Source organism: Athene cunicularia, assembly GCF_003259725.1.
Source record: "Athene cunicularia isolate RWA chromosome 1 unlocalized genomic scaffold, athCun1 chr1_part1, whole genome shotgun sequence".
Classification (NCBI taxonomy): domain Eukaryota; kingdom Metazoa; phylum Chordata; class Aves; order Strigiformes; family Strigidae; genus Athene; species Athene cunicularia.
The window spans coordinates 93968530-93988584 of record NW_020799091.1 but is presented as its reverse complement, the minus strand read 5'-3'; the positions used below and the strand labels follow the sequence as shown (position 1 = coordinate 93988584).

Genomic DNA, 20055 nt, shown 5'->3' with positions numbered 1-20055 from the left:
GAGAACTGAGAAGGGCTCAAGCTACACATTTCAGCTCTGGATTTTGTACAACATAGGGCCTTTAGACTGAGGGTCACATAACATGGCTTTGCTCTGGAGTCAAGCTTCCCTTTGCAATTGGAAGGGTTTAGCTTTGGCTGTTTGGGCCAGGGAGATGCACTCAGTTTGAGAAATAAGCATGCATGGGCAAATTAAAAGCAATGTTTACCTCCAAAGACTGCTGTTGCCTGGAAGATAGTAAGCTAAAGAGGTGTGAAACTAGGGGGCAGCACCTGTGAAACCTCAGCTCTTTCCTTTGCACCTTCTTTTGTTTGGCTGGTAACACTCCTTCCCTCCTCTTGCCTATCTGTGCCATAGGCAGGGTTTTAGAAGAATATGGCACATTGCCTGGGGACTGCTTGGGAAAATCTAGTTTTCTGTGGTCCAGAATGAGCAGGAAGATAAACACTTTGAAAATCAGATCCTGGTTTAAGAGTGAGAATGGAAGTTAAGTTCATTTGAAAATGAGCACCTATGTCTGTCCCTTATTTAGAGAATAATATTGATAGAGCAAGCTGATGGGATAGATGAGGTTCCTGACTAACTCAGGCCATCTTGTAGGCAGTTTGGGTGTTGATGCTTTTCAGAGCTTCAGAAAAGTCTTTCACATGTGACTGGAAATGTAACAAGGCTCCTGCTCAATCTCTTCCAGAGTTGTGCAAATTTTAGACTCTAGAACATGTTTTGCCTGAGTGCTTTGTAAAGGAAAAGCCAACTCTGCAGTGTGGCAACCTATGGGAATAGATGCTAAATGGATGTAGAGCATATTGTGATCTCAAACCAAAGACTGCACATTGCTTCTGATATGCTTTGAACACACTGGAAAAATTGCCTGTGCTACAGTGAATGGAAATAAAAAGCACTTGCCAACTGCAGTAAGCCATGGAGTGGCCATGTCAAAACCCTTGCAATAACATACACTGAAGAAGGGCAGTTTTTTTCAGGGCAACGTCTCTTCTGCTTTGTATGAAGACATTTATTACATTGCGTTGCAAGGGCTGCACTTTTACTTACAAAGGCCTGAAATTCTCAGGCTCTGGGAATCCCAAAGGGAGGGGAGCTGATTTCAGGAAGGCTGTTCTCATTTTCTCAAAGATATATACACATTTTTATTGATTATTGTTTATTGATTATTATTATTATCGATTATTTATTGATTACAGCAGGTATTCCCTTTGCTGATTGTTTACTTCTTCAACCAAGCTGGATCCTTGCAGGTCAAGAAAATCCAGCCCCCTGGATCAGGGCAGAGAGTTGAAGTGACACAGCTGCAGCAGTGCACAGTGGCTGAAGGACTGGCGAGTTCACAGTTGCAGCCTCCTGAAACTCTTGTCTTCACAAAAAAGAAACCCCCAAATTCCAGAAGAATGTAGTGCAAGAGAGGAGAAGCGGAGTGCACAGGGACTGGCATGATGACTGGTGTTAGCAGCATGGGTTGGAAGAGCCAGGGAAGGGTGCTGTGTGCCAGGCTGAGTTGTGAGGCTCTTGGGAATACTTTTCCCATCAGGAAACATCCCTTTCCCCTATGTGGATGTTCTCTTTACCCCTTCTGGGGGAGGACAGTGAGCAGTAAGCAGGTCCAGTATTGTAGCCAACATGGTCATTCCCGGTTCCCCTTTTTTTCCTTTCCAGGGTAATTAGTACCCATGTCTGAATGTCTCCCTCTCAGCTGGGAAGTACTGCCCATCCTAGAGAGGAGCAGAGCTGATAGAGCCCCCAGGACCACATTTTGTTACCCAGAGAAGGTTTAGTGTCTGCCCTCTTTCTATTATCCCTCTTACCCACAGGTCATCCCTGGGGTGAGAGCCAGCTGCCAACACAGGCTGGGACACTGAAAGAGGATGTCCACAACAGGGCCATAAAAGCAGCCAAATCTTCACACCCTTCAGAGGATGATGGCCTGCTTTTTGCTGGGCTGTTGTGAAGAGCAAGCAGCTCTTTGGAAGTAACAACTTTTTTATGTACCCTGGAACAGGACTGTAAAGCAACACAGGCCCAGAGGAAGACTGAACAGCATTGACAGAAGGTTTTAATCACTCAGCAGCACACAAATACATAGGAGTATCCTAGTGAATAAAACTGGGGAGTCAGAGGGGAGAGCTGGACAAGACTTCAGTGAGAAAGGAAGGTTGAACCCACTCAGTCAGTGGGAAAATAGTGTGCAGCACTAGAAGAGTTGCTTCTCCTGTAGCTCAGCGAGGCTGTGGAGCATTCCTCTTGTCATGCAGTAGGTGGAGAAAGAACACCAAGCACTGGGCAACATTACTTTGTGCAAATTTTTATTTGCTCATTTTCCCGAATGCTATCAGAAGCCTCCAGAACTGCTCTCCTACATCCACAGCTGCTCATAAAGTGCATTACTTAAACCTTTATAACTGAGAGCATCCTCACTGGGTCACTTAAAAGCTTCTCTGTGATCTACAGGTCATTGTGTCACCCTTGTAAGTGAGAAATGTTATGCAAGGACTTTTTTGTTTGCATGCTGCAAGTTTAGGTTTGGGGCCCTGCATTTAAAAATTATTGCTCTACATTTCCTTCCTATTATTGCACCCATAGCTGCAACTCCCCTCCTCTGAAACCCTCTTCCCAGCTATAACATACAAAATTCCTTTATTTCTTTTATTCAACAGCCGCAGCGTGGATTTTTCTGTTTGCTTGTTTTCCCTCACCGTATTTGATCCCCTGGCTATGACCTATTGACAAAATGCAGAAAGCATCTGGGAAGAAAGAAAAAGAAAGGGAAAAGAGGGGTTGATCTAGACTGGAGATGCTGTGACTGTCTTTATCATTTACCCTTAACTATACACAGCAAAGCCGTTGGTGTTGCATCAACTCAAGTCTTATTTCACCTGCTGTGCCCGAGTGTAATGGTTTCCTGTGGGTTAAAGTCTGGGAAATGTGATGCTCTTCAGCTTGATTATCCCTTAGTTTGCAGTCTTCTACTCAAGAGTGTGCTCCAGTCCCTGGCCTGTGTGCTCTATTTACCTTGCAAGATCATGAGACATCAAGGGGATTGCTGGCTCATACCAACTCCTTCCCCTCCTCCTGTGATGCAAAGCAGCCATAAACCTGTGGTGCGTAACAGCTGAGAACTGCGGAGAGCAGGCCTTGGCGTTGTTAGTGCGTGCACACAGTGACGCATGCAGAGCCGGTCTCAGCATTTTGTTCGCCAGCCTATCATGCTAATCTATTTGCTGCTAACCTCCACCACCCTCATACTAATGCTCATCCTCACATGAGTGCGCATAAACCCAGCAAGAGGATTTGGGAGCAGCTTAGACAAACGGTTCATTAGGGTCTTTCTCTGCCAAGTAATGTTTTTTTCTAAGGTTCCCATCACTGAGCTACTGTAAAAATAAATTCTCCAAGTCACCAGACAGCTGCCACCATAACAGACTCGTCTGGCATCTGGGCATTAGGGATGGGGATCATTATCCCATCAAGAGCTACCTTTTTTGCTCTCAGTTAGGCTGCTGGATGAACAGATCCGATCCCTTTGAGATAGATGAAAGCTGTGATTATTTCAAAATTCTCCTCAGCACAGGGAGATTTGCAGATCTTCTGGCACTGCACAAGTACTTCTGAACCAGGTGGAGGTTCAGAGAGTTTCACCCCTGTGGTTGCCTGTTGAAGGATGTGCTCCCTGCAGCAGTATCTGGGTTCTGCTTGTATTGTGCAATTGCGGTATGCTGTCTAGGTTAACTTTAAATAACCTAATTATACAGGTAGCCTGTGTACACACAGTACCTGGTGGAGAATCGTGTTGGTTTCAGCCTCTGTAGTAGAGCCTAGGCTCTGTAGTAGAGCCTTCAGCCTCTGTAGTAGAGCTGTAGAGCTCTTCAGCCTCCAATGCCTCGCTCTCTAACCTGAATCAATAATATGACTTGCTGCCCGAACCCCCTTTCATCAGTGTCCATTTTAGATCTGATACTGCCTTCTTGCCCTGTCCACCTCCTGTATTCTCTGTGAGCCAACTTCCACGTTCACTTTAGGACTGGCAAACAGCTCAATTCCCAGTGCCAGGTTATACCTGAGCACTGCAGCATTGCCTGAGATTAGGCAGTTTTTGGAGCTTTCTTGGGTGGTTTAACAATTCACACAATGACATCTACCTTCGGTATCTGGTGTTTTCCCTCCACACCCTGCTCAGACAGAGGCAGACTCAAACCAGGACTGTGTGGTTCGCTGCAGGGTTTGCAGAATGCCCTTTACAGAGCTGCTTGTCCTTGTCAGAGCGTCCTCCTTCCATGATATCGTCTCTTTCAGCCTTCTTCTAGTGCTCCTACAGACCTCCTCCTCCTGCCTCTCCTTCCCTACTACATCAGGACCACTTGTGCAATTTCCCTCTTTCCCTGGACCAGCAGATAAAGCCATTTTTTTCCTGGCTAACTCCTCCTGCAATCTCTTTTTTCCCCTCTCCAGACACTGCCTCTAATCACTGGAAGAAAAAAAATAATAATCAAAGAACCATATAGCAAGTTTTAATTTTTAATTTATTTTTTTTTTTTTAGAGAGGTCTCAATTTGAAGATATTTATTTGGTAGAGGTTCGTGCCATAAAAACGGTGGACATGGTTTCTCTTTTCCTCTGAAAAATAGTCAAGGTTTTAATTCCTCAAACTGTTATATCACTTCACATAATTATTTGCTTTAGATGAGTAAATAGATTGTCACAAAGCAACCCTACACTCTCAAATTCTCTGGTCTGAAAAAAATTGATGTAATTTCCATAGCAAAGGGAATATTTTATACTGCAGGAAGAGGGGCCGTGGAAATCTCACGGAGATGAGATCTTGTTGCAAGGCAGGGGGACTCTCAGCAGTAAGCACTGCGGAGTTTCAGGAGAGGTGGTTTTATTCACAAAAAAAAGACTAGGGGAGTGGAAAGGGCTCAAACTGTACCTCTGCCTTTCTGGGTGAGAAGTCATTTTACTTGTTCCCAGTCACCATGATGATACTTACCTCCGCTGGAAAGTGCTCTGAGATCTACAGATGGGGAGAAGCATCATTGCTTAGCAGCTGTAAATTTCCAAACCTGCTCCTGTTCCAGTTCTCCTGCTCTATGGGTGTGCTAGATGCTCTCTTCGCATCTCCTACTCTTGGGGCGGGGCGTGCTGCTACAGACTGGGAAGCAAAGAGGATCTCTCATTCCCTATGCAAATCCATTGATGAAAACATAAAATGCATTGTGCTGCTAAAACTTGCTGAGCTTGTTTGAATAAATGCCAAGGATTAACAACACATAAATTCACCATTGATTTGACAACAATGATGTTATGTGCCCTAAACACTGATGGGATTTGTTCAGAGTTTAGGATGTGGGCTCTGAGGTGGAAAAAAGGGATTGCTAGTAATTTTTTAAGCCTCTTTGGCTGCACCAAGGCAGACTGTTGGTATTATATAAATTCTTTAGATAAAATAAATATCAGCCTTTGTATGAGGAGAGTGGATATTTAACTTTTTCAGTGTACAGCTGAAGAGTAAATCTGACTGTGGATTGTTATAAGCCAGGAAATAAAATTTGCCCCATCCCCCCCCAAATATGGAAGAAGATGTTGGAGTGGAAGAATCCCAAAGGCCAGCAATAAAACAGAGGATTGTGCCTTAAAAACAGTTGGGACAAAGCCTTCTTTTTAGGTAGAAAGCTAGAAATGTCACCTCCATAAGTTGTTCCCTCTGATTGCTCTCTCCCTGGCTCTGGTGTTCAGCAACTTTGCAACCATGGTTCCTGTGGGACAAAAACTGTTGTGAGCAAGAGTGGAGACCACCTGGGACAAAACTTGTGCAACAGGGGCTGACCGTTAAGCAAGAGTTGCAGAGGTGAGGGAAGGGAGAGCTATGATCCCTTACACCAGGTCAGGCTTAGCCCCTCACCCTTTAAGCCAAGCTGCTGGCGTGCAGGGGATTGATTGTTCACCTGGTCCCAGCTGGGCAGCCGATGGCTGTTTGGGAGGCATGGGAATTTTCAGAATTCTCTAGGGACATGCTGATCACTTATTAAAAGAAAAGCAAGCCAAGGTTTGGATTTTTGTAAAAAAATACACTTGCTGAAAGTGAGGCTCCTAAATCTATATTTAAACTTCTTAATACATGGCCTGATTTTCAAAGGTGCTCAGCATGTAGCAACCCTCCCACTAACTGGCTTCTTTCTTGCTATGAACTATCCTCAAAGAGGGGTTTTCAAGTGTTCTCTTTGCTTTTAACAAGAAACTCTTATTCATCTAGTAAAAAAAGAATATAACATCTACCTTCTCCCCTGTCAGCCCTCCCATTACGTTAGCCCTGCAGCCCCAACCACAGTTAAGCACAGTGTGCAAATTGCACTGATAACACGGCCTAATCTCCTCCAACCATTATAAACTTTGGCGAGAAGGTATCAACAACATTCAAAACTACTCGGCAGAAATCACTACTTTAGTGTTTTCCATGGTATTTGGTGGTGGGGGTTGAGTGCAGAGGAAAATGAGTCTAGCTGCAGTTATAATCAGTTGTTCCTTCCTCCATCAGCATCCCTAGTCAGACATGATAGAAGGGTTTGGAGGTCCTGACTATGACACTGCCCTGGAAGGCACTCATATGTTTGGGGAACAGGAAATGAGTCTTCTAAAGAAAGGACTCTTCCCTTAAAAAAAAAAAGGAAAAAAAAAATGCTCTGTGTTCATTTCTAGGGGGAGCTTTTAGTAAATGCTTAGCAGCTCAGGAGCCAAAACTGATAATGCTGGCTCCCTAGTGAGCCTGCCCTTTTAGACTGACTGCTTGCACACCGACTTCTGTCGACTTCTTGCATCCTCTCCAAAGATAGGTCTATGTAAGATTAAGAAAAGCACGGTCGTTTTTTCCCACTCACCAGCTCCCTCACACCCATTATGTAGTATTTTCCACCACAGCAAGAGTGGTAGAAAGAAAACTTGCAACAAAATCACATTATTACCTGCCCTAGTTCTGTGTGGCTGTCATGAACTCCTTTTTGTACCTCATAGAAACGTTCCTCCGAAGGGAAAACTTTTTTAACAATATGCAACAATCTTATCATTAAATATTGGCAGAGATTATTCACTCTCTTATCTTGTCACTAAACAGCTTACATCTAAATGCAGAGGACCATCTAAATGAGTACAGTCCTACCTTTTGGGGTTGACAGGTCTATTCAAAATAAAAATCATTCCGGTTTTCTATCAGAACTATCTGAAGAGTTGCACACTGCAGGTTAACAGAGACCACTTGACTCGAGAGGACATGCAGATCAGAGCAGAGAGGTTGCCTTTCTTGGCTGTCCCGGGGCTGCAATACACCAGTTAGAACCAGTAATCCCAGTTATATTAGCACTTCAGAATCGCATACAAACCCTCCACAGTTACACGTGACCAGCCAGTTCTCCACTTAAATGCTTGCTTTTCTCTTCACATTGGGCTTGTACAGAGCTTGTCATGGGGGTTGGAAACAGCACTGGACTCACCTAGAAATTGCAGGTGTGAGTCAGTTATGTGAGCAAACTGATTGCAGCTGAACGCAAACAAGGGCTGTTCTTGATCACTGATTTCTGCTTTACTCAGAAACATGATCTGGGATTTCTGCAGCTTGTCCTGGGAAACATCTTTTACTAAATGTCTCCTGTGATGGCAGTTACGCAGGATAGTTTAGGAAGGGATTTTTTCAAAGGTAAGATAGACAGCAGATCCTACTGGAAGACCTTTTGAGTTGGACTTGTATTCTAAATTTTCAGTGAGGCTTTGGGAAAACCTGCCATTGATGTATTGCTTTCGGAAGTGTTCATGAGCACATGCATTAGTCTTTTTTTCCTTTATAGCAACACCAATAAATCTCACTTCGTTTGCTCAGTAGGTGATAATGATGCACAAATACTGTGCATCCTGTGAGAAGTCTGGCCCCCTGAACTGTTGCAAAATGATTGCTTTATCCTCTCATACGAAATTCCCACTGGATGGGATTCATCTCACCAACTCTGCTTGCCCAGGAGCTTAGAATTAAAACGGGCTCCCCTAAGGCAGCTGTCCAGGCTTCCTCCTTTGTCAGTCAAGATGTAGACACTGCTGAAAGGTGTCTCATTTCACCTTTCCTACCCACCTAATGTGAGCCACTTGGAGGCATCTGTCTCTCTCCCACCTACTGGACGGGGAGCCTGGACAACTCATAAGGTTTTAGATTGTTGGAAGTTAGGTGTGATGAGTCGCAGGAGATTGCTTGTTGCCCAGAGGCATGCAGGCAGTGCCAAGTCTGTATCAGGAAAAACTTCTGTAATTGAAATGTACATTTCAGAGGAATGTTTTGCCCATAAAAGACAAAAATGTCCATCCAAAGCAAAATGGATATGATTAATTCTAGGGAGAGCCATGAAAATGTGGGTCCAGAAGAAACTAAAGACATAAACCCATAAAGTTGGCTGTAATTTTTCAAGTATTTGAATATGTGGTAATATACATAATTTTAGATGAAATTTAAGTTAAGACATATTTGTAATTTTTCTTTCAACAGCCCATTCCCATAATCCCACTGAACATACAGGGTACTTCGATCATGTGTTGAACATACATGTGCACCAATCCTGGAGCAAGCTTCAGGCTGTGGGTAGATGATGGGGTTTTTTGGGCTTCCCTGTGAGATAAGTGATGGTGTGTAGGCAAGCAGCTGCTTTCCTGGTGCCTATCTAAGAGCACCGATGGGATGCTGCTTGGTGTTGCTGAGAGACGTACAGCCTGCCTAGGATCCCTTCTTCCTGTCTGTCCCAATAATCTGCCCCTGTTCCTGCACAGGGAATATGCTGGAGGTCAGAGCTCAAGAGTTTGGCAGTTTGTTAAGGACTGAAAGATGCCCAGAGAGGAGTTCCCTGTGTTCCTGGTATAACTCCTGGGTTGGGAAACACAAAGAGGATGTTCCTAACACTCTGCAGGGAATGCATCCACCCCTCACACATGCCTGGGCCCAAATGGTATGTCAGACCCCCAAATCTGTTTCACTTTCTGTGTCAGGGCACCATTCCCACCTGCTCCTCTACCAGCCAAATTAATAATTTGCTTAGTGTGCTCCAGTGAGTGGCTTGAGATTTGAACCTGTTCCTTTATCTTTCTACATATATCAGGTCATTGCTGCCAGATGGTTAAATACAGGTTAGCAGGTCTCTGGTACTGAGTGGCTAAAGAGAGATTTTCTTCACTCTTGGGGCAAAGACCAAAATCTGATAGAGCTCTCCAAGAAAAATCTCAGGAGTGCTTTATGACTTCTGTTTGCTTTCCCTTAATTTTCTTGAGCAAAATGACAGATTTGGGACAATGAGATTGAATGGCGTGTTCAATCTGTTTGCTGTGGGGTTTTCCTGCATGTCTTGAGGAGGAATTGATCTCGTTTTGGCACCTGATTTTAGAAAAGCCTTCATGCCTGAGAACCATGGCCAGACTACAGGGCCTTTTCTTGCTGGAACTAGGTGAGGTTAAACCTAAACTCTTGTGTGTCTTAGTGGTCTCTGCTGCCTTTTTGGGTGGTTTTCTGCTCAACTTTTTGCTTGCCTCTGGAAAGTCTCTGTAACAAGATCTTCTGGTTCCCACTCTTCCTCTCCTGTCTCCATGCAGTGCGTGGGGAAGGGTCATGAGGGGTAGTTGTGTCCGTGACCTCTGCGTTAGCAAGGGGTCAAGGCCAAGGACTTTCCAAGACCACGTGGAGTGTAGATGCCAGCTGAATGTCACTTTGCCTCAGTGTTTTTATGAATTTAGCTTCTCTGGACTCTATTGGTCCCATTTCTCCCAAAGCTCTGATGCCAGGGTCTCATCCACCCTCTGTTTCTTTAGCCCCTGTCACCAGAAGAGGATGATTCAGTCTCTCAGCTCCAAAGTGCCTTTTGGAGGTGCCTTCTCCTCTCTCTCACTTTCTGCTGACTGCAAAAGGTGCTGAGACACACAAGACTCCTGACATAGGTGCTTCTGCTGCCCGGAAGACCCCTAGTATGCAGTCCTAGCACTGGAGCATCACTGGCTCCAGAGGAAATGGGGTTTCAGCTGTTGCCATGGCCTCGTGCCGAGCCTGGCTGTGGAGCTGGGCAGCCCTGCCACCCTTTCACCGCTCAGCTGCCTCAGCTCTCTGGCAGAGCTTGCTGCTCCCACAGTGGGCTGTCCACGTGCCCCTATCCCTGGTCCATCCGGGATGGCGGACAACCCTTTAAAGGCGGCTTTAAGTGAAACAGAAATGCAAAACAGTCATAACCAGAAATGCATGTTAACCAGGATCTGTGTTGTGACACCGGCAGATAAATGAACATCCCACAACACTCCTGAATCAAAACAAGGACAGTCTCAAGAGCAGCATTGGAATTGCTGTACGGTCAGTGACCAAACTTACTTTTCCTTCTTGCTTTTGGCAAAGTATTTGTTTGTTAAAAGTTTCTGTTTTGTCAGATCTATGTTCATGCTCTGCATTATGTGTTAGTCCTGCTTCCCTGCCAGCCCCACCAGCATCCCTATGTCAGGGTTGTCAGGCCCCTCTCAGGTGGTGGAGACACTTTATAGCATGTCACAAAAAACATTTCCCTTTTTTCAAACTGAATCAAACCCTTTTTTCTCGCTTGGGAGAAAGCGGTTTCCTTTATTTGGAAGGGACTTTGTGTTTCTCTTTCAAGGAGGGGCAGAAACAGAAGCAAATTAACAAAAAGCCAAGGGCGGGTTACAAAGAGCCACAGAGCAGACCTCCTCCACAAGCATCCTTGAGATGTCCACCAGGGTGTCCTGTTTAGCTTGCTTGATCCCATAGAGGAACTGCCAGTACCCCTGGGCACCCTGTGTCTCACAGCCTGCTGCCTGGCATCATCCCTCCAGGAGATCTGGCAACGATTCCAACCAGACTGTCATTTCCAGGTCAGTCTCTGCATTTCTGCTGACCACATTGCCTCCATCATGAGATCATGTCTTTCCAGAGAAATCCCGCTAATGCCTTCATTCTGCGAGACCGGTATATATAGGGGGAGCTTCCCTGGAGCTGCACTGCGCAGTCCACCCAAGGCATCGCTGTCTCTTGCCCCCACTGTTCTCCCCTTGCAGCCACAGGTCGCAGCAGCAGCAAGCATGGACATTACCATCCAGCACCCCTGGTTCAAGCGTGCTCTGGGACCCCTCATTCCAAGCCGTTTGTTCGACCAGTTTTTTGGAGAGGGTCTCTTTGAGTATGATCTCCTGCCTTTGTTCTCTTCCACTATCAGCCCCTACTACAGGCAGTCCCTCTTCCGCAGCGTGCTGGAGTCGGGCATTTCAGAGGTAAGGGCCCTTCAGCTTCATCTCCTTTTCCTTACTCTCCCTCCTTATGTCTCCGCCTGCTCCTCCTCACCCGTGGCTCACTGACTCTAGCCCCGTGCTGGGGTGCAAGGGGGCGAGGAGGACTTCTGGCCCACCACCAAGCACAGCCCGCCTGCCTCTTCTTGGGCACTGAGGGAAACCCTTGCTGAGGAGAAGGCTTCCGTTTGAGAAATGGAAACTATTTTGGCTCCTGATGGTTGTTTCCGACACGTAGAAGTCTGCCTTTGCTGCCCTCATGCCTGCTGGCCATATGGCAAAGGAAGAGCTAGGCTGCTCCCAGAGTAAGCACCTGTGAGGGCAGCTCAGCGTGGGAGAGGACCCTGGTGAGGGGGAGCTTCCTCTGGCCCACTCCTTCACCTCAGAAGCTCAGTGGTTTTTGCAAACCCACACTGGAGGACCCAGGAGCAATTCTCTGAAGGCAGCATGTAGGAGGAGTGCGTAGCCATGGGGGCTGTAGCCTGAAACTCAGGAACCTCTGCTTTCTCTAGTCCTCTCTTACTGGTTTTCTCCCAGAGCTTAGACCACAAAGAAACTATAAATTGCTGAAAGGATGAAACACGTGCCACCAGAGAATATTACACTGATTTCCGTCCCCTCTTGCTGCTGCGTACAAATGCCCGTGCATCTGGCAAATTGGTGAATGCAAAAGGATTCCCATCACAAGAATAGCGGCGGGAAGTGATTCCTCTCCTCAGAGCAGTAGCAATGGCACAGACACCTACCACAGCCTCCCAGTGTCCCTGGGCCCCTGTGATGGGAAGACCCCCACTGAGGCCCGTAGTCACAGAAGGAGAAACTATGCCACTGCCAGGCCACCTCATCTTCAGCTTTTAAGTTGCCACGATGCTGGTGCTGCCTCCACACTTAGAGCTTGGGTCTTACTGTCTAACACTGTTCATTTCAGGTGAGGTCTGACCGGGACAAGTTTACAATCATGCTGGATGTAAAACACTTCTCTCCCGAAGACCTGAGTGTGAAGATTATTGATGACTTTGTGGAAATCCATGGCAAGCACAGTGAAAGACAGGTAAGTGATGTTGATGGTGGAGCAACTGGGGAGTCAAGCTCTGTTTTCTTTCTTTCCAATGGTCCTCAGCTGAAGGAAAAAAAAAAAATATCAGAAGAAGTTATTTATCAATTATCATTATTTGCATGGTTAGTTCCTACAGAGCTCCAACCTGATATCTGACAATAATGAGCTAATCCACTCGTCTTTTGTTTGTTTTCAACCATCATCTTCCATAACCCTCAGATGACTATGTTCATTGTTCACTAATAACACTGGACCAGACAAAGAACATCATCTGGCACTGCTAAAGCATGGCTGAGTTTTCATAAGCCAGAATCATTAGTGAAAACAGTTTTCATATGCTGATCTGGGAGAGAAAAGCAAGAGCAAACAAAACAAAAGAAAAACAACTAAATGCCTCAGGCTTGGAAACTTTTAACACGTATATCATGGAAATATCTGTGGGGGTTGAAAAGTGAATTATACCAGCAGGGGTTTAATTCTTCTCATACACTTTTTTGGCTGGACAAAGCTCTAGTGTGGAAAGAGTATGTATTTTTTAATATAGTTATTTTTTCCAGAGGAAGAGAGCAGCCATTTTCATGGCTGACTTAAAAAAAAAATTGCATTTCTCATTCTTCTAGCCAAAAAACCCCGTGGGGCCAGGATTGTGTACTTTGGCTGACATAGTGTTGCTGCCTAGTAAGGAAATACATGGGCACACATGTGTGCATTGCTTTTACCTTTGCAGCACTCCAGACTTTCTCTCCAAGCATCCTTTGCAATTGGATGCCATGGCAGGGCCCCTGTCCAAATCAGATCTCAACCTGTAATATGACCAAAATCACATCCTGCTGCTCTGCTCAGCTCTTGCAGCTTCAGGGACATCACGGGGGGACACCTACCCCTACAAACCTGTAAAATAGAATAAAAAGCAGAGATGCACCCAGTGATACCAGCAGTACAGTGTCATGATAAGCCAGGGTGAATGTGGACCGCCCCTTCTGATGGAGCTGTGGGGTCAGGCAGAGGGAGATGTGGTGTGGTGCCATGTGGTTTCTGATGGGCCTTCCCCACTTTTCCCCACTGCCTCCTCAGGATGATCACGGCTACATCTCCCGTGAATTTCACCGCCGGTACCGTCTGCCCGCCAACGTGGACCAGGCTGCCATTACCTGCTCCCTGTCCAACGACGGCATGCTGACCTTCTCGGGCCCCAAGGTCCCCTCCAACATGGACGCCGGCCACAGCGAGAGGCCCATCCCTGTGTCCCGGGAGGAGAAGCCCACCTCCGCGCCTTCTTCCTAAGCCTGCCTGTTGCTGCGCTACACAGGTTGCCACTGTCTGCAGGTCTCATTCCCAGAGCCATTGCATAGATATCAGTGAATATCTAGAGGGGTTTATTTTGTTGGTTCCCCCCCTCCCTTTCCTTTGTTCCTTTTTTTTTTTTTTCTTCCCCTTTTCCCTTGGATGGGACAAGGGGCTGGGTGAAGTGGCTGGTGGACTTTGAAGCTTAAACCTGCAAACTGTGCTGTGGGGATGGCATGCATGGCGCATGCTGCCACGCTCTTGTACTTGCTGAAAGGGTCTTCTTCTGGTGCTGTAGTCCATAACCATCAGGTAGGAGGGAGTGAACAAGCAACACTGGCTCCTGGTGAGTGCACCAAGTCCTGAGGCAAGGCGTGGAGCAGGGGAAAAGCCCTGCAGATTTGCTCTACCCCATGCAGAGTTAAACTGGTTACTCTTAAAAAAAAGCAACAGAGCCAAGCCCCACACCTGAGATCCTATGTACATGCGATGAACATGCCAGAGTTCCTTGCAACCGCAGGAGAAACAGTATCTTACCTTCGCGGGTTGCAACGTGTATTTTTTTCGGCGAAGTGTTTAAGTGTACCTGTTCACACCACTACTTTGTCGTTTCCCTTAGGGACGACTGACACAAGGACAAGCACGTCTTTCCACTGTCTTAGTAGGCCCTCGGGGGAGAGAGGGGGGCTCACCGCTGTGCAGAGGCTTCACGTCCCCAGCCAGCTCTCCCCAGCCTGTGTGTAACACAGTCTCCCTTGCTCTCACTGTCATTCTAGGGTAGCTCCACCTCTTTCACTGGTATCTGGCACTCAACCTGAGAATGCGGCCAGTGGCGGTCAATAAAGAGATATAGGAAACACGCAATTGGCTTCGGGGGTTTCATTTGTTTCTGTCTAAGGTTTTTGAAGTTGAAAGGTTAGCACGGTGCCTAACACTGTGTGGAGGATGTGCTTTCCACGGCTGGAAATACGTTTTGCGATGATGACTTACCTTTTCTTTCATGTTCCTGTTATCCTTCATGCCAGCAAAACAAAAGGATCAAAAAAAGAACAAAACTCAACAGCCCAACAACTATGCTATTTCCTAAGATCATTGCGTCAGTAAAGACGGCAATGCAGAACTCATTTGCGTGATACGATGTGAAGGATTTAATCTGAAATGAATGATTAAAGCTGTTTGATGTCAGGGTGGATAGGGCTTAGGTGCTAGCTCTCCCTTCAACTGCCACACATAAAATCCATGGCTCCCAAGCTTCCATAGATGTGAGTGCTCAACAATTAAGGTTTCAGCATTCATGCTTGACTCAAATAGCTCTCCACACAGATGGAAATCTGGGGTGTTTAGGAAAAACAGCATCACTGCATACCCTGCATCCCCATAAATAACCCCGTAGCTAAAATCAGCTTGCACAGTAAGTGCTTTTCCTCTTGGTAGAGGTCTTCACATCCAAGACCTTCAATGTGAAGTGGAACTTCTGAGGTCCACCTTGGCTCCTAAGTAGATAAGTTCACTGCTTCCCTGGGACCAGACAGAAGTTTGTCTCAATCAACATGTCTCTGTGTGCTCCTGGGTCACACCTCTAAAACAAGGCAGAGTGACAACAAAACAAGCGCATCTTTCCCAGGAGAGAGCAGAGGACCATGCCCTCAATGGGAGGTGAGGACAGCTGGAGAGTGTTCTGCTTGACAAAAAGATAAGCCCACCAACCTCTTCCCCTCTGATGCTGGTAGCTGTGAAAAAGAGAGAAAATATAGGCAGTTCTTTTTTCTCATGGCATGGGTTTAAATATTAATATGAGCCATAAACACAGGAGCTCTGGGCTGGTTTAAAATTAAAAAGCTCTTTCTTCTGCCACATCTAGGCCAAAACCCAGAGAGAGCTGGGAGTCGGGAGCAAGGACATGGCCCCTTACCCTGAGAAAGTGAGAGTGCCCTGGCCGGGGTGGCTGGGGAGAGCCAGGGAGAGGGGCAAGGCTGCAGGAGTGGGGGAAGTGCTGCAGAAGCAGGGATGAGAGGGAAAGGAAGGAGATTACTGTCTGGTAATTAGAAAGCAAGGAATCCCCTTGGCATCTGACACTATTTTAAACCTATTTTTTACTGAGATTAATTATTGGGCAATCCCAAAGCTTTCTACCAAAAAATGTGCAGCCTGTTGCATGTTCATCTCCAGGGGAAGGGCGTGAATGAGTGCATTTGGGGAAAGGGCACTTTCATACCAGAAGGGAGCCATTACTACAGGCAGAGAAAGGGAATTTTAACAGAAGCTGCCTCTGCTTTGCCTGGCGCTAGCAGGGCCCTGGCCTCTGCTCCTTTCCCCTCAGAGGTGTCTCCCTGCCAGTGCCTCGGCGCGTCCGTGTTGTGTGCTGACATCTCTCTCCTTCCTGACACAAACTCAGCAAAACCAGGAAGAAAAAAACCCCAAACCCAGCCCCAAACATTTAGCCCCCATTCCAACCTCTAAAGGGATGTAAATATAGGGAAACCTAATTTGAGTGTGATCTGTGCACAGATATTACCTGCAGGTGTCTGAGCAGCGTGTGTGTCTGTCTGTCCCATGAAATAATATTTGAACCGGTTTTGGACACCCTTTTCTGTCTGGAATGCAGGAAGTGAAAGTTTTGATGATAGGAAATCACGGCAGGTCTGGGGCAAGCCAGGAGGTGTGCAGAGGGGGCAGTGGCTCTTGCAGCAGCTCTGGTGCTGCAATGCAGCGGATGCTGAAGGACCCATGTAGCCCCTTGCTTTAGGGGCAAATTCTGGGGACATCAGACCTTGACTGTCTCGCTGCTCTGAGAAGGGCTGATTTTAAAGCCCTTTGCAATCTATCAGCTAATTAAAAACATGAGCAGCTGTAAGAGTCGATCAGAAGATCAGCATTGTCTCAACATTGTCATCAGGGACATGGACAGTACGGTACCCGACAATGGCCTGTTTGGAGCATAGTTGCCGATCCCTGGAGTGGAATGCGGTGCCAAGGCTCCTGAATGCAGAACTGTGTGGCACAGCGAGTGCTGGGCTGTTCTCCCGACTACTGATCCGTGTGGTGCAGGGAGTGCTGGGCTGGTTTTCAGTGCCTGAGCTGTGTAGTACAAAGAGTGCTGTGCTACTGTGTGGTACCTGGGCCTAGCTGGAGCTGTTAGAGATAATCGCATAGCCGCTGTCAAAACAGATGGATCGCAACTGTTGCCATAACATCGATGAAGAAATCATGAACCTTAGATGAACTTTGCTGTATTATAATGCAGAAACACACCTCCTGGTTGAAGACTGCCTGCCTCCAAGACTGACCATGCCTTGGACACTCCCCGCTGTGCATGCGCGATGGCCTCCTTCAAGAAGGCCGGAGATATGACAACTGAATTCTGAGAAGGGTGAAGACCCCTGAGGCAGAGGTGGAGCAAGGTGTGCTACTAAGCATAAAAAGATGACTTCTGGACAATGAAAACTGGAAGCTTCCCCACCAAGGATCATGACGATTGATGATGCAGCATCATCTGGACCCGGGACCATTAGGATGTTGTGACATCAAGGGTGGTAGCTATAACCTCTCTCCCTCCTCTCTCTGAACTTTACTTTTCTCCTTTCTTTCACCCATCTCTAATGATCGCGTGCTGCTTCATGGGCAACACAGTGAAGTTTTACTGTTTGATTACTGCTATCCCCTTTGGTGTTGGTCACCTTAATTTTGCACTTTTGAGATTGTAGCAAATGAACCATCACAAGTCCACTGAGTGGACCGCGACAGCGGCTGCTAAAAGCCTCTATGTAAGAACATGCTGGGTGGCTGGTGGTGTTTTGTGTAGGAATGTGTCTCCTAAGGGTCCCCTGACTGTTCCCAGCCCCAGAGTGCCCCCAGCTCCAAGGGGCTTGTCCACCCACAGCAGAGCTTGAGGGTGGGTCATAACACCTCCCTGCTTACTTGTGTCTATATGTCACTCAAAATATTTCACATTTTTCACACTGAAGTCTTCCTAGTCACATCACTCTGGGATACTTCTCCTCCTCCTCCTCTTCTGTGCACTTGGCTCTGCAGAAATTATTGTTTCCCTTTGCTGAGATTAATTTTCATTTAAATAAAGTCTTGCTATTCATAGCCTATGATCACTGTTTCAAGAAGTAGCCGTTCACCACAGTTTTCTACACAAAATCACCTGTTAATGAGGTGTTGCTAAGACTCTTCAAGGATTAACAAAATTTCTTGGAAGTTTTTCGGTTAGGAACTGAGATGACGTTTTTCTCAAGGAGAGAAAGGCAGTGGAGGACCCTGCATACAGGGTACCTTCCAGCATCTGGGCAGTTTGGTGTAGTGTGGCCTGTAACCAGAAGTTTCTGTTAAGGGTGACTATTCATCCTCATTGCACTGCATTTTTATTACCTGTCAACCATTTCCATTCAGAGTGCTAAACATGCCTGCCTATAGCAAAGCAGAAACAACTTAATCTTCCCCTCCAGAGACATGACTAAAGCATTAACCTGAGGGTCCTGAGGGTGATGCGTCAGATGGTGGTCCAGGGGCATGCATCCTCCTCTGGGCAACTCTCCTTTCTCCCACCGGCCCCCATGACCTGCTGGTGGTGACAGCGGCATGGGGGGCAGCAGCAAGTCCTGCTGCTGTACCTGCCCTCTCCCCTCTTTGGCATTACACTGCTTGGGTAGGGTACATCACCTCTGCTGGGATCCCATTTCCTCCAAGAAAAAGCTGAGAGAAAGGACCAGGAGGATCTGATCTACAGGCCACCAGCTGGGCAGCTGTCCCTGAGCACCTTGGGCTCTCCCCTTGTTGTCCCTCTTGGCAGTGTGATTCACGGAAACAGACTACAACTCAGAGAGAGTTATAAAGCAGGTATTTTTACTCCGGCGCCAGGGTGCAAGGGGATTTCTCCGCAAAGCTTGCACACCAACAGCACATTTTACCAGAAACTTATAGAGTGTGGATATACATATTTATTGGATTGCATAATACAAAAATGCATAAGTAAGACTGGGTTAGTTCGAAAGGCTGGTGTCAGCAGTTTATGTTATTTTCGTGCCTGCGCATTACCTCCTGCTGGTCGTCTTTGGGGGTCTTTGGGAGGAAGGCTCACAGTCTTTCACCTTGTACTTTCCCGTGGAGCATGCGCAGATTCTCTTAGCCAATTTCTTGAACAAGAGTGGTTTCAGCCTGTTTACTCATTCTATCTTATCTAAAAGCCCCAGTGAATCAATTTCTATCATCCATATATGGCTATCTATGCATTACAAAGACTAAACTAGTTAGAGCACATCTGCTTTCCAAGGACAAGAAACAAATTTTGTTGAACAAAATAATTCTTGGTAAGTTTCCACAGAAAACTGCTTTGTTTTGATGAACACAGCAGTCTTTGGTAAGCTTCCACAGAAGAGTCAGGGCAAGCAGGATTATTAAGCAATATTCAGAAATCATTAGACGTTGTTATAAGTTGCTATAAGTAAATAAGTTGCAAAGTAGGTGATAATTTCCTTGTATCAAGGGGGTTAAGGAGGATCCTCCTCATCCTTCTCGGGTGAAGGCGCACAGGGCAATCAGCAGATGCCGCATTCCCCCCTCTCGCCTCCGGTTTATCCATTCATTTTGGACTTTTGTCCCCGGATTCTGGCAGAAGGACAGCCCGGGAGAGAGGGAGGGATTTCCCTGCAAAGCCGTGTCCCCACAGGGTGGCAGCCTTTCCTGCGCTCTGGCACACCGAAGGGCTCCCTTCGCCCCCCAACCCCCCGGGGTTTCGGCATCTCCTCTGGGAGGTGGGAACCCAGGGCACACGGCAAGCCGGCACATGGACCCAACGAGGGTTGCACGACTCTGGCATGTCTTGACTTCTGATTGATTTGCAGGTTAGCCAGTGTTACATAAAGGTTGGGTGCAGTCTGAAAGTTTACCAGCATTTCCCCCAACCCCCCCCCACCCCACTCCACCCTTTTTTAAAAATTTAAAGCAAATTCTGTTACATGCAACAACTATAATTCCTCATCTCCTTGGAATCGTTATCAAGATTTGGGCTTCGCCACACAGGTGTCTACAATCCGAGGTTAAAAAAGTAACTGCCTCCACTGGCAACAAAAAGGGCTCCCAAGCACATCAACCCCCCCCCAGTATTGTCTCAAAAATGCGTAACACTGACACACTGGACACATCCCTGCGGTTCATTGCTGCTATGTCGGGCACACAGATTTGGGAGACAGACAGAGGAAACTATAATGACGTAGGCTCTGCCCCCCCAAACCCGGACTTTCTTCCTCCAGTGTGACCTCTTGTCAGGACCGGCTTGGAAAACCACCAGCTGGCGTGAGAAGAGCAGGTAAGTGCTGAGTCCCTCTTTTCCCAGCTCCTGATCCGGCTGCAGGGCTTTTCCCAGGGGAAGTGCAGTCGGGTCTGTACACAGCAGGGCTAGAGCT

At 46.8% G+C, this 20055-nt stretch overlaps 1 protein-coding gene across 1 annotated transcript; it reads left to right on the top strand.

Annotated features, from left to right (window-relative positions):
• Positions 1 to 11041: 11041 nt before the first annotated feature.
• CRYAA (crystallin alpha A) lies at positions 11042 to 13844 on the top strand. Its single transcript, XM_026848997.1, has 3 exons — positions 11042 to 11292; positions 12236 to 12358; positions 13439 to 13844. Exons 1-3 carry the CDS (start codon positions 11104 to 11106, stop codon positions 13646 to 13648), a joined length of 522 nt encoding a protein of 173 aa, XP_026704798.1. The 5' UTR covers positions 11042 to 11103; the 3' UTR covers positions 13649 to 13844.
• Positions 13845 to 20055: the final 6211 nt, after the last annotated feature.

Coding starts and splice junctions, on each gene's coding strand:
- CRYAA (XM_026848997.1), top strand. CDS start 11,104: ATGGACATTACCATCCAGCACCCCTGGTTCAAGCGTGCTCTGGGACCC. Junction 11,293..12,235: donor TGGAGTCGGGCATTTCAGAG/GTAAGGGCCCTT, acceptor TGTTCATTTCAG/GTGAGGTCTGACCGGGACAA. Junction 12,359..13,438: donor GCAAGCACAGTGAAAGACAG/GTAAGTGATGTT, acceptor CTGCCTCCTCAG/GATGATCACGGCTACATCTC.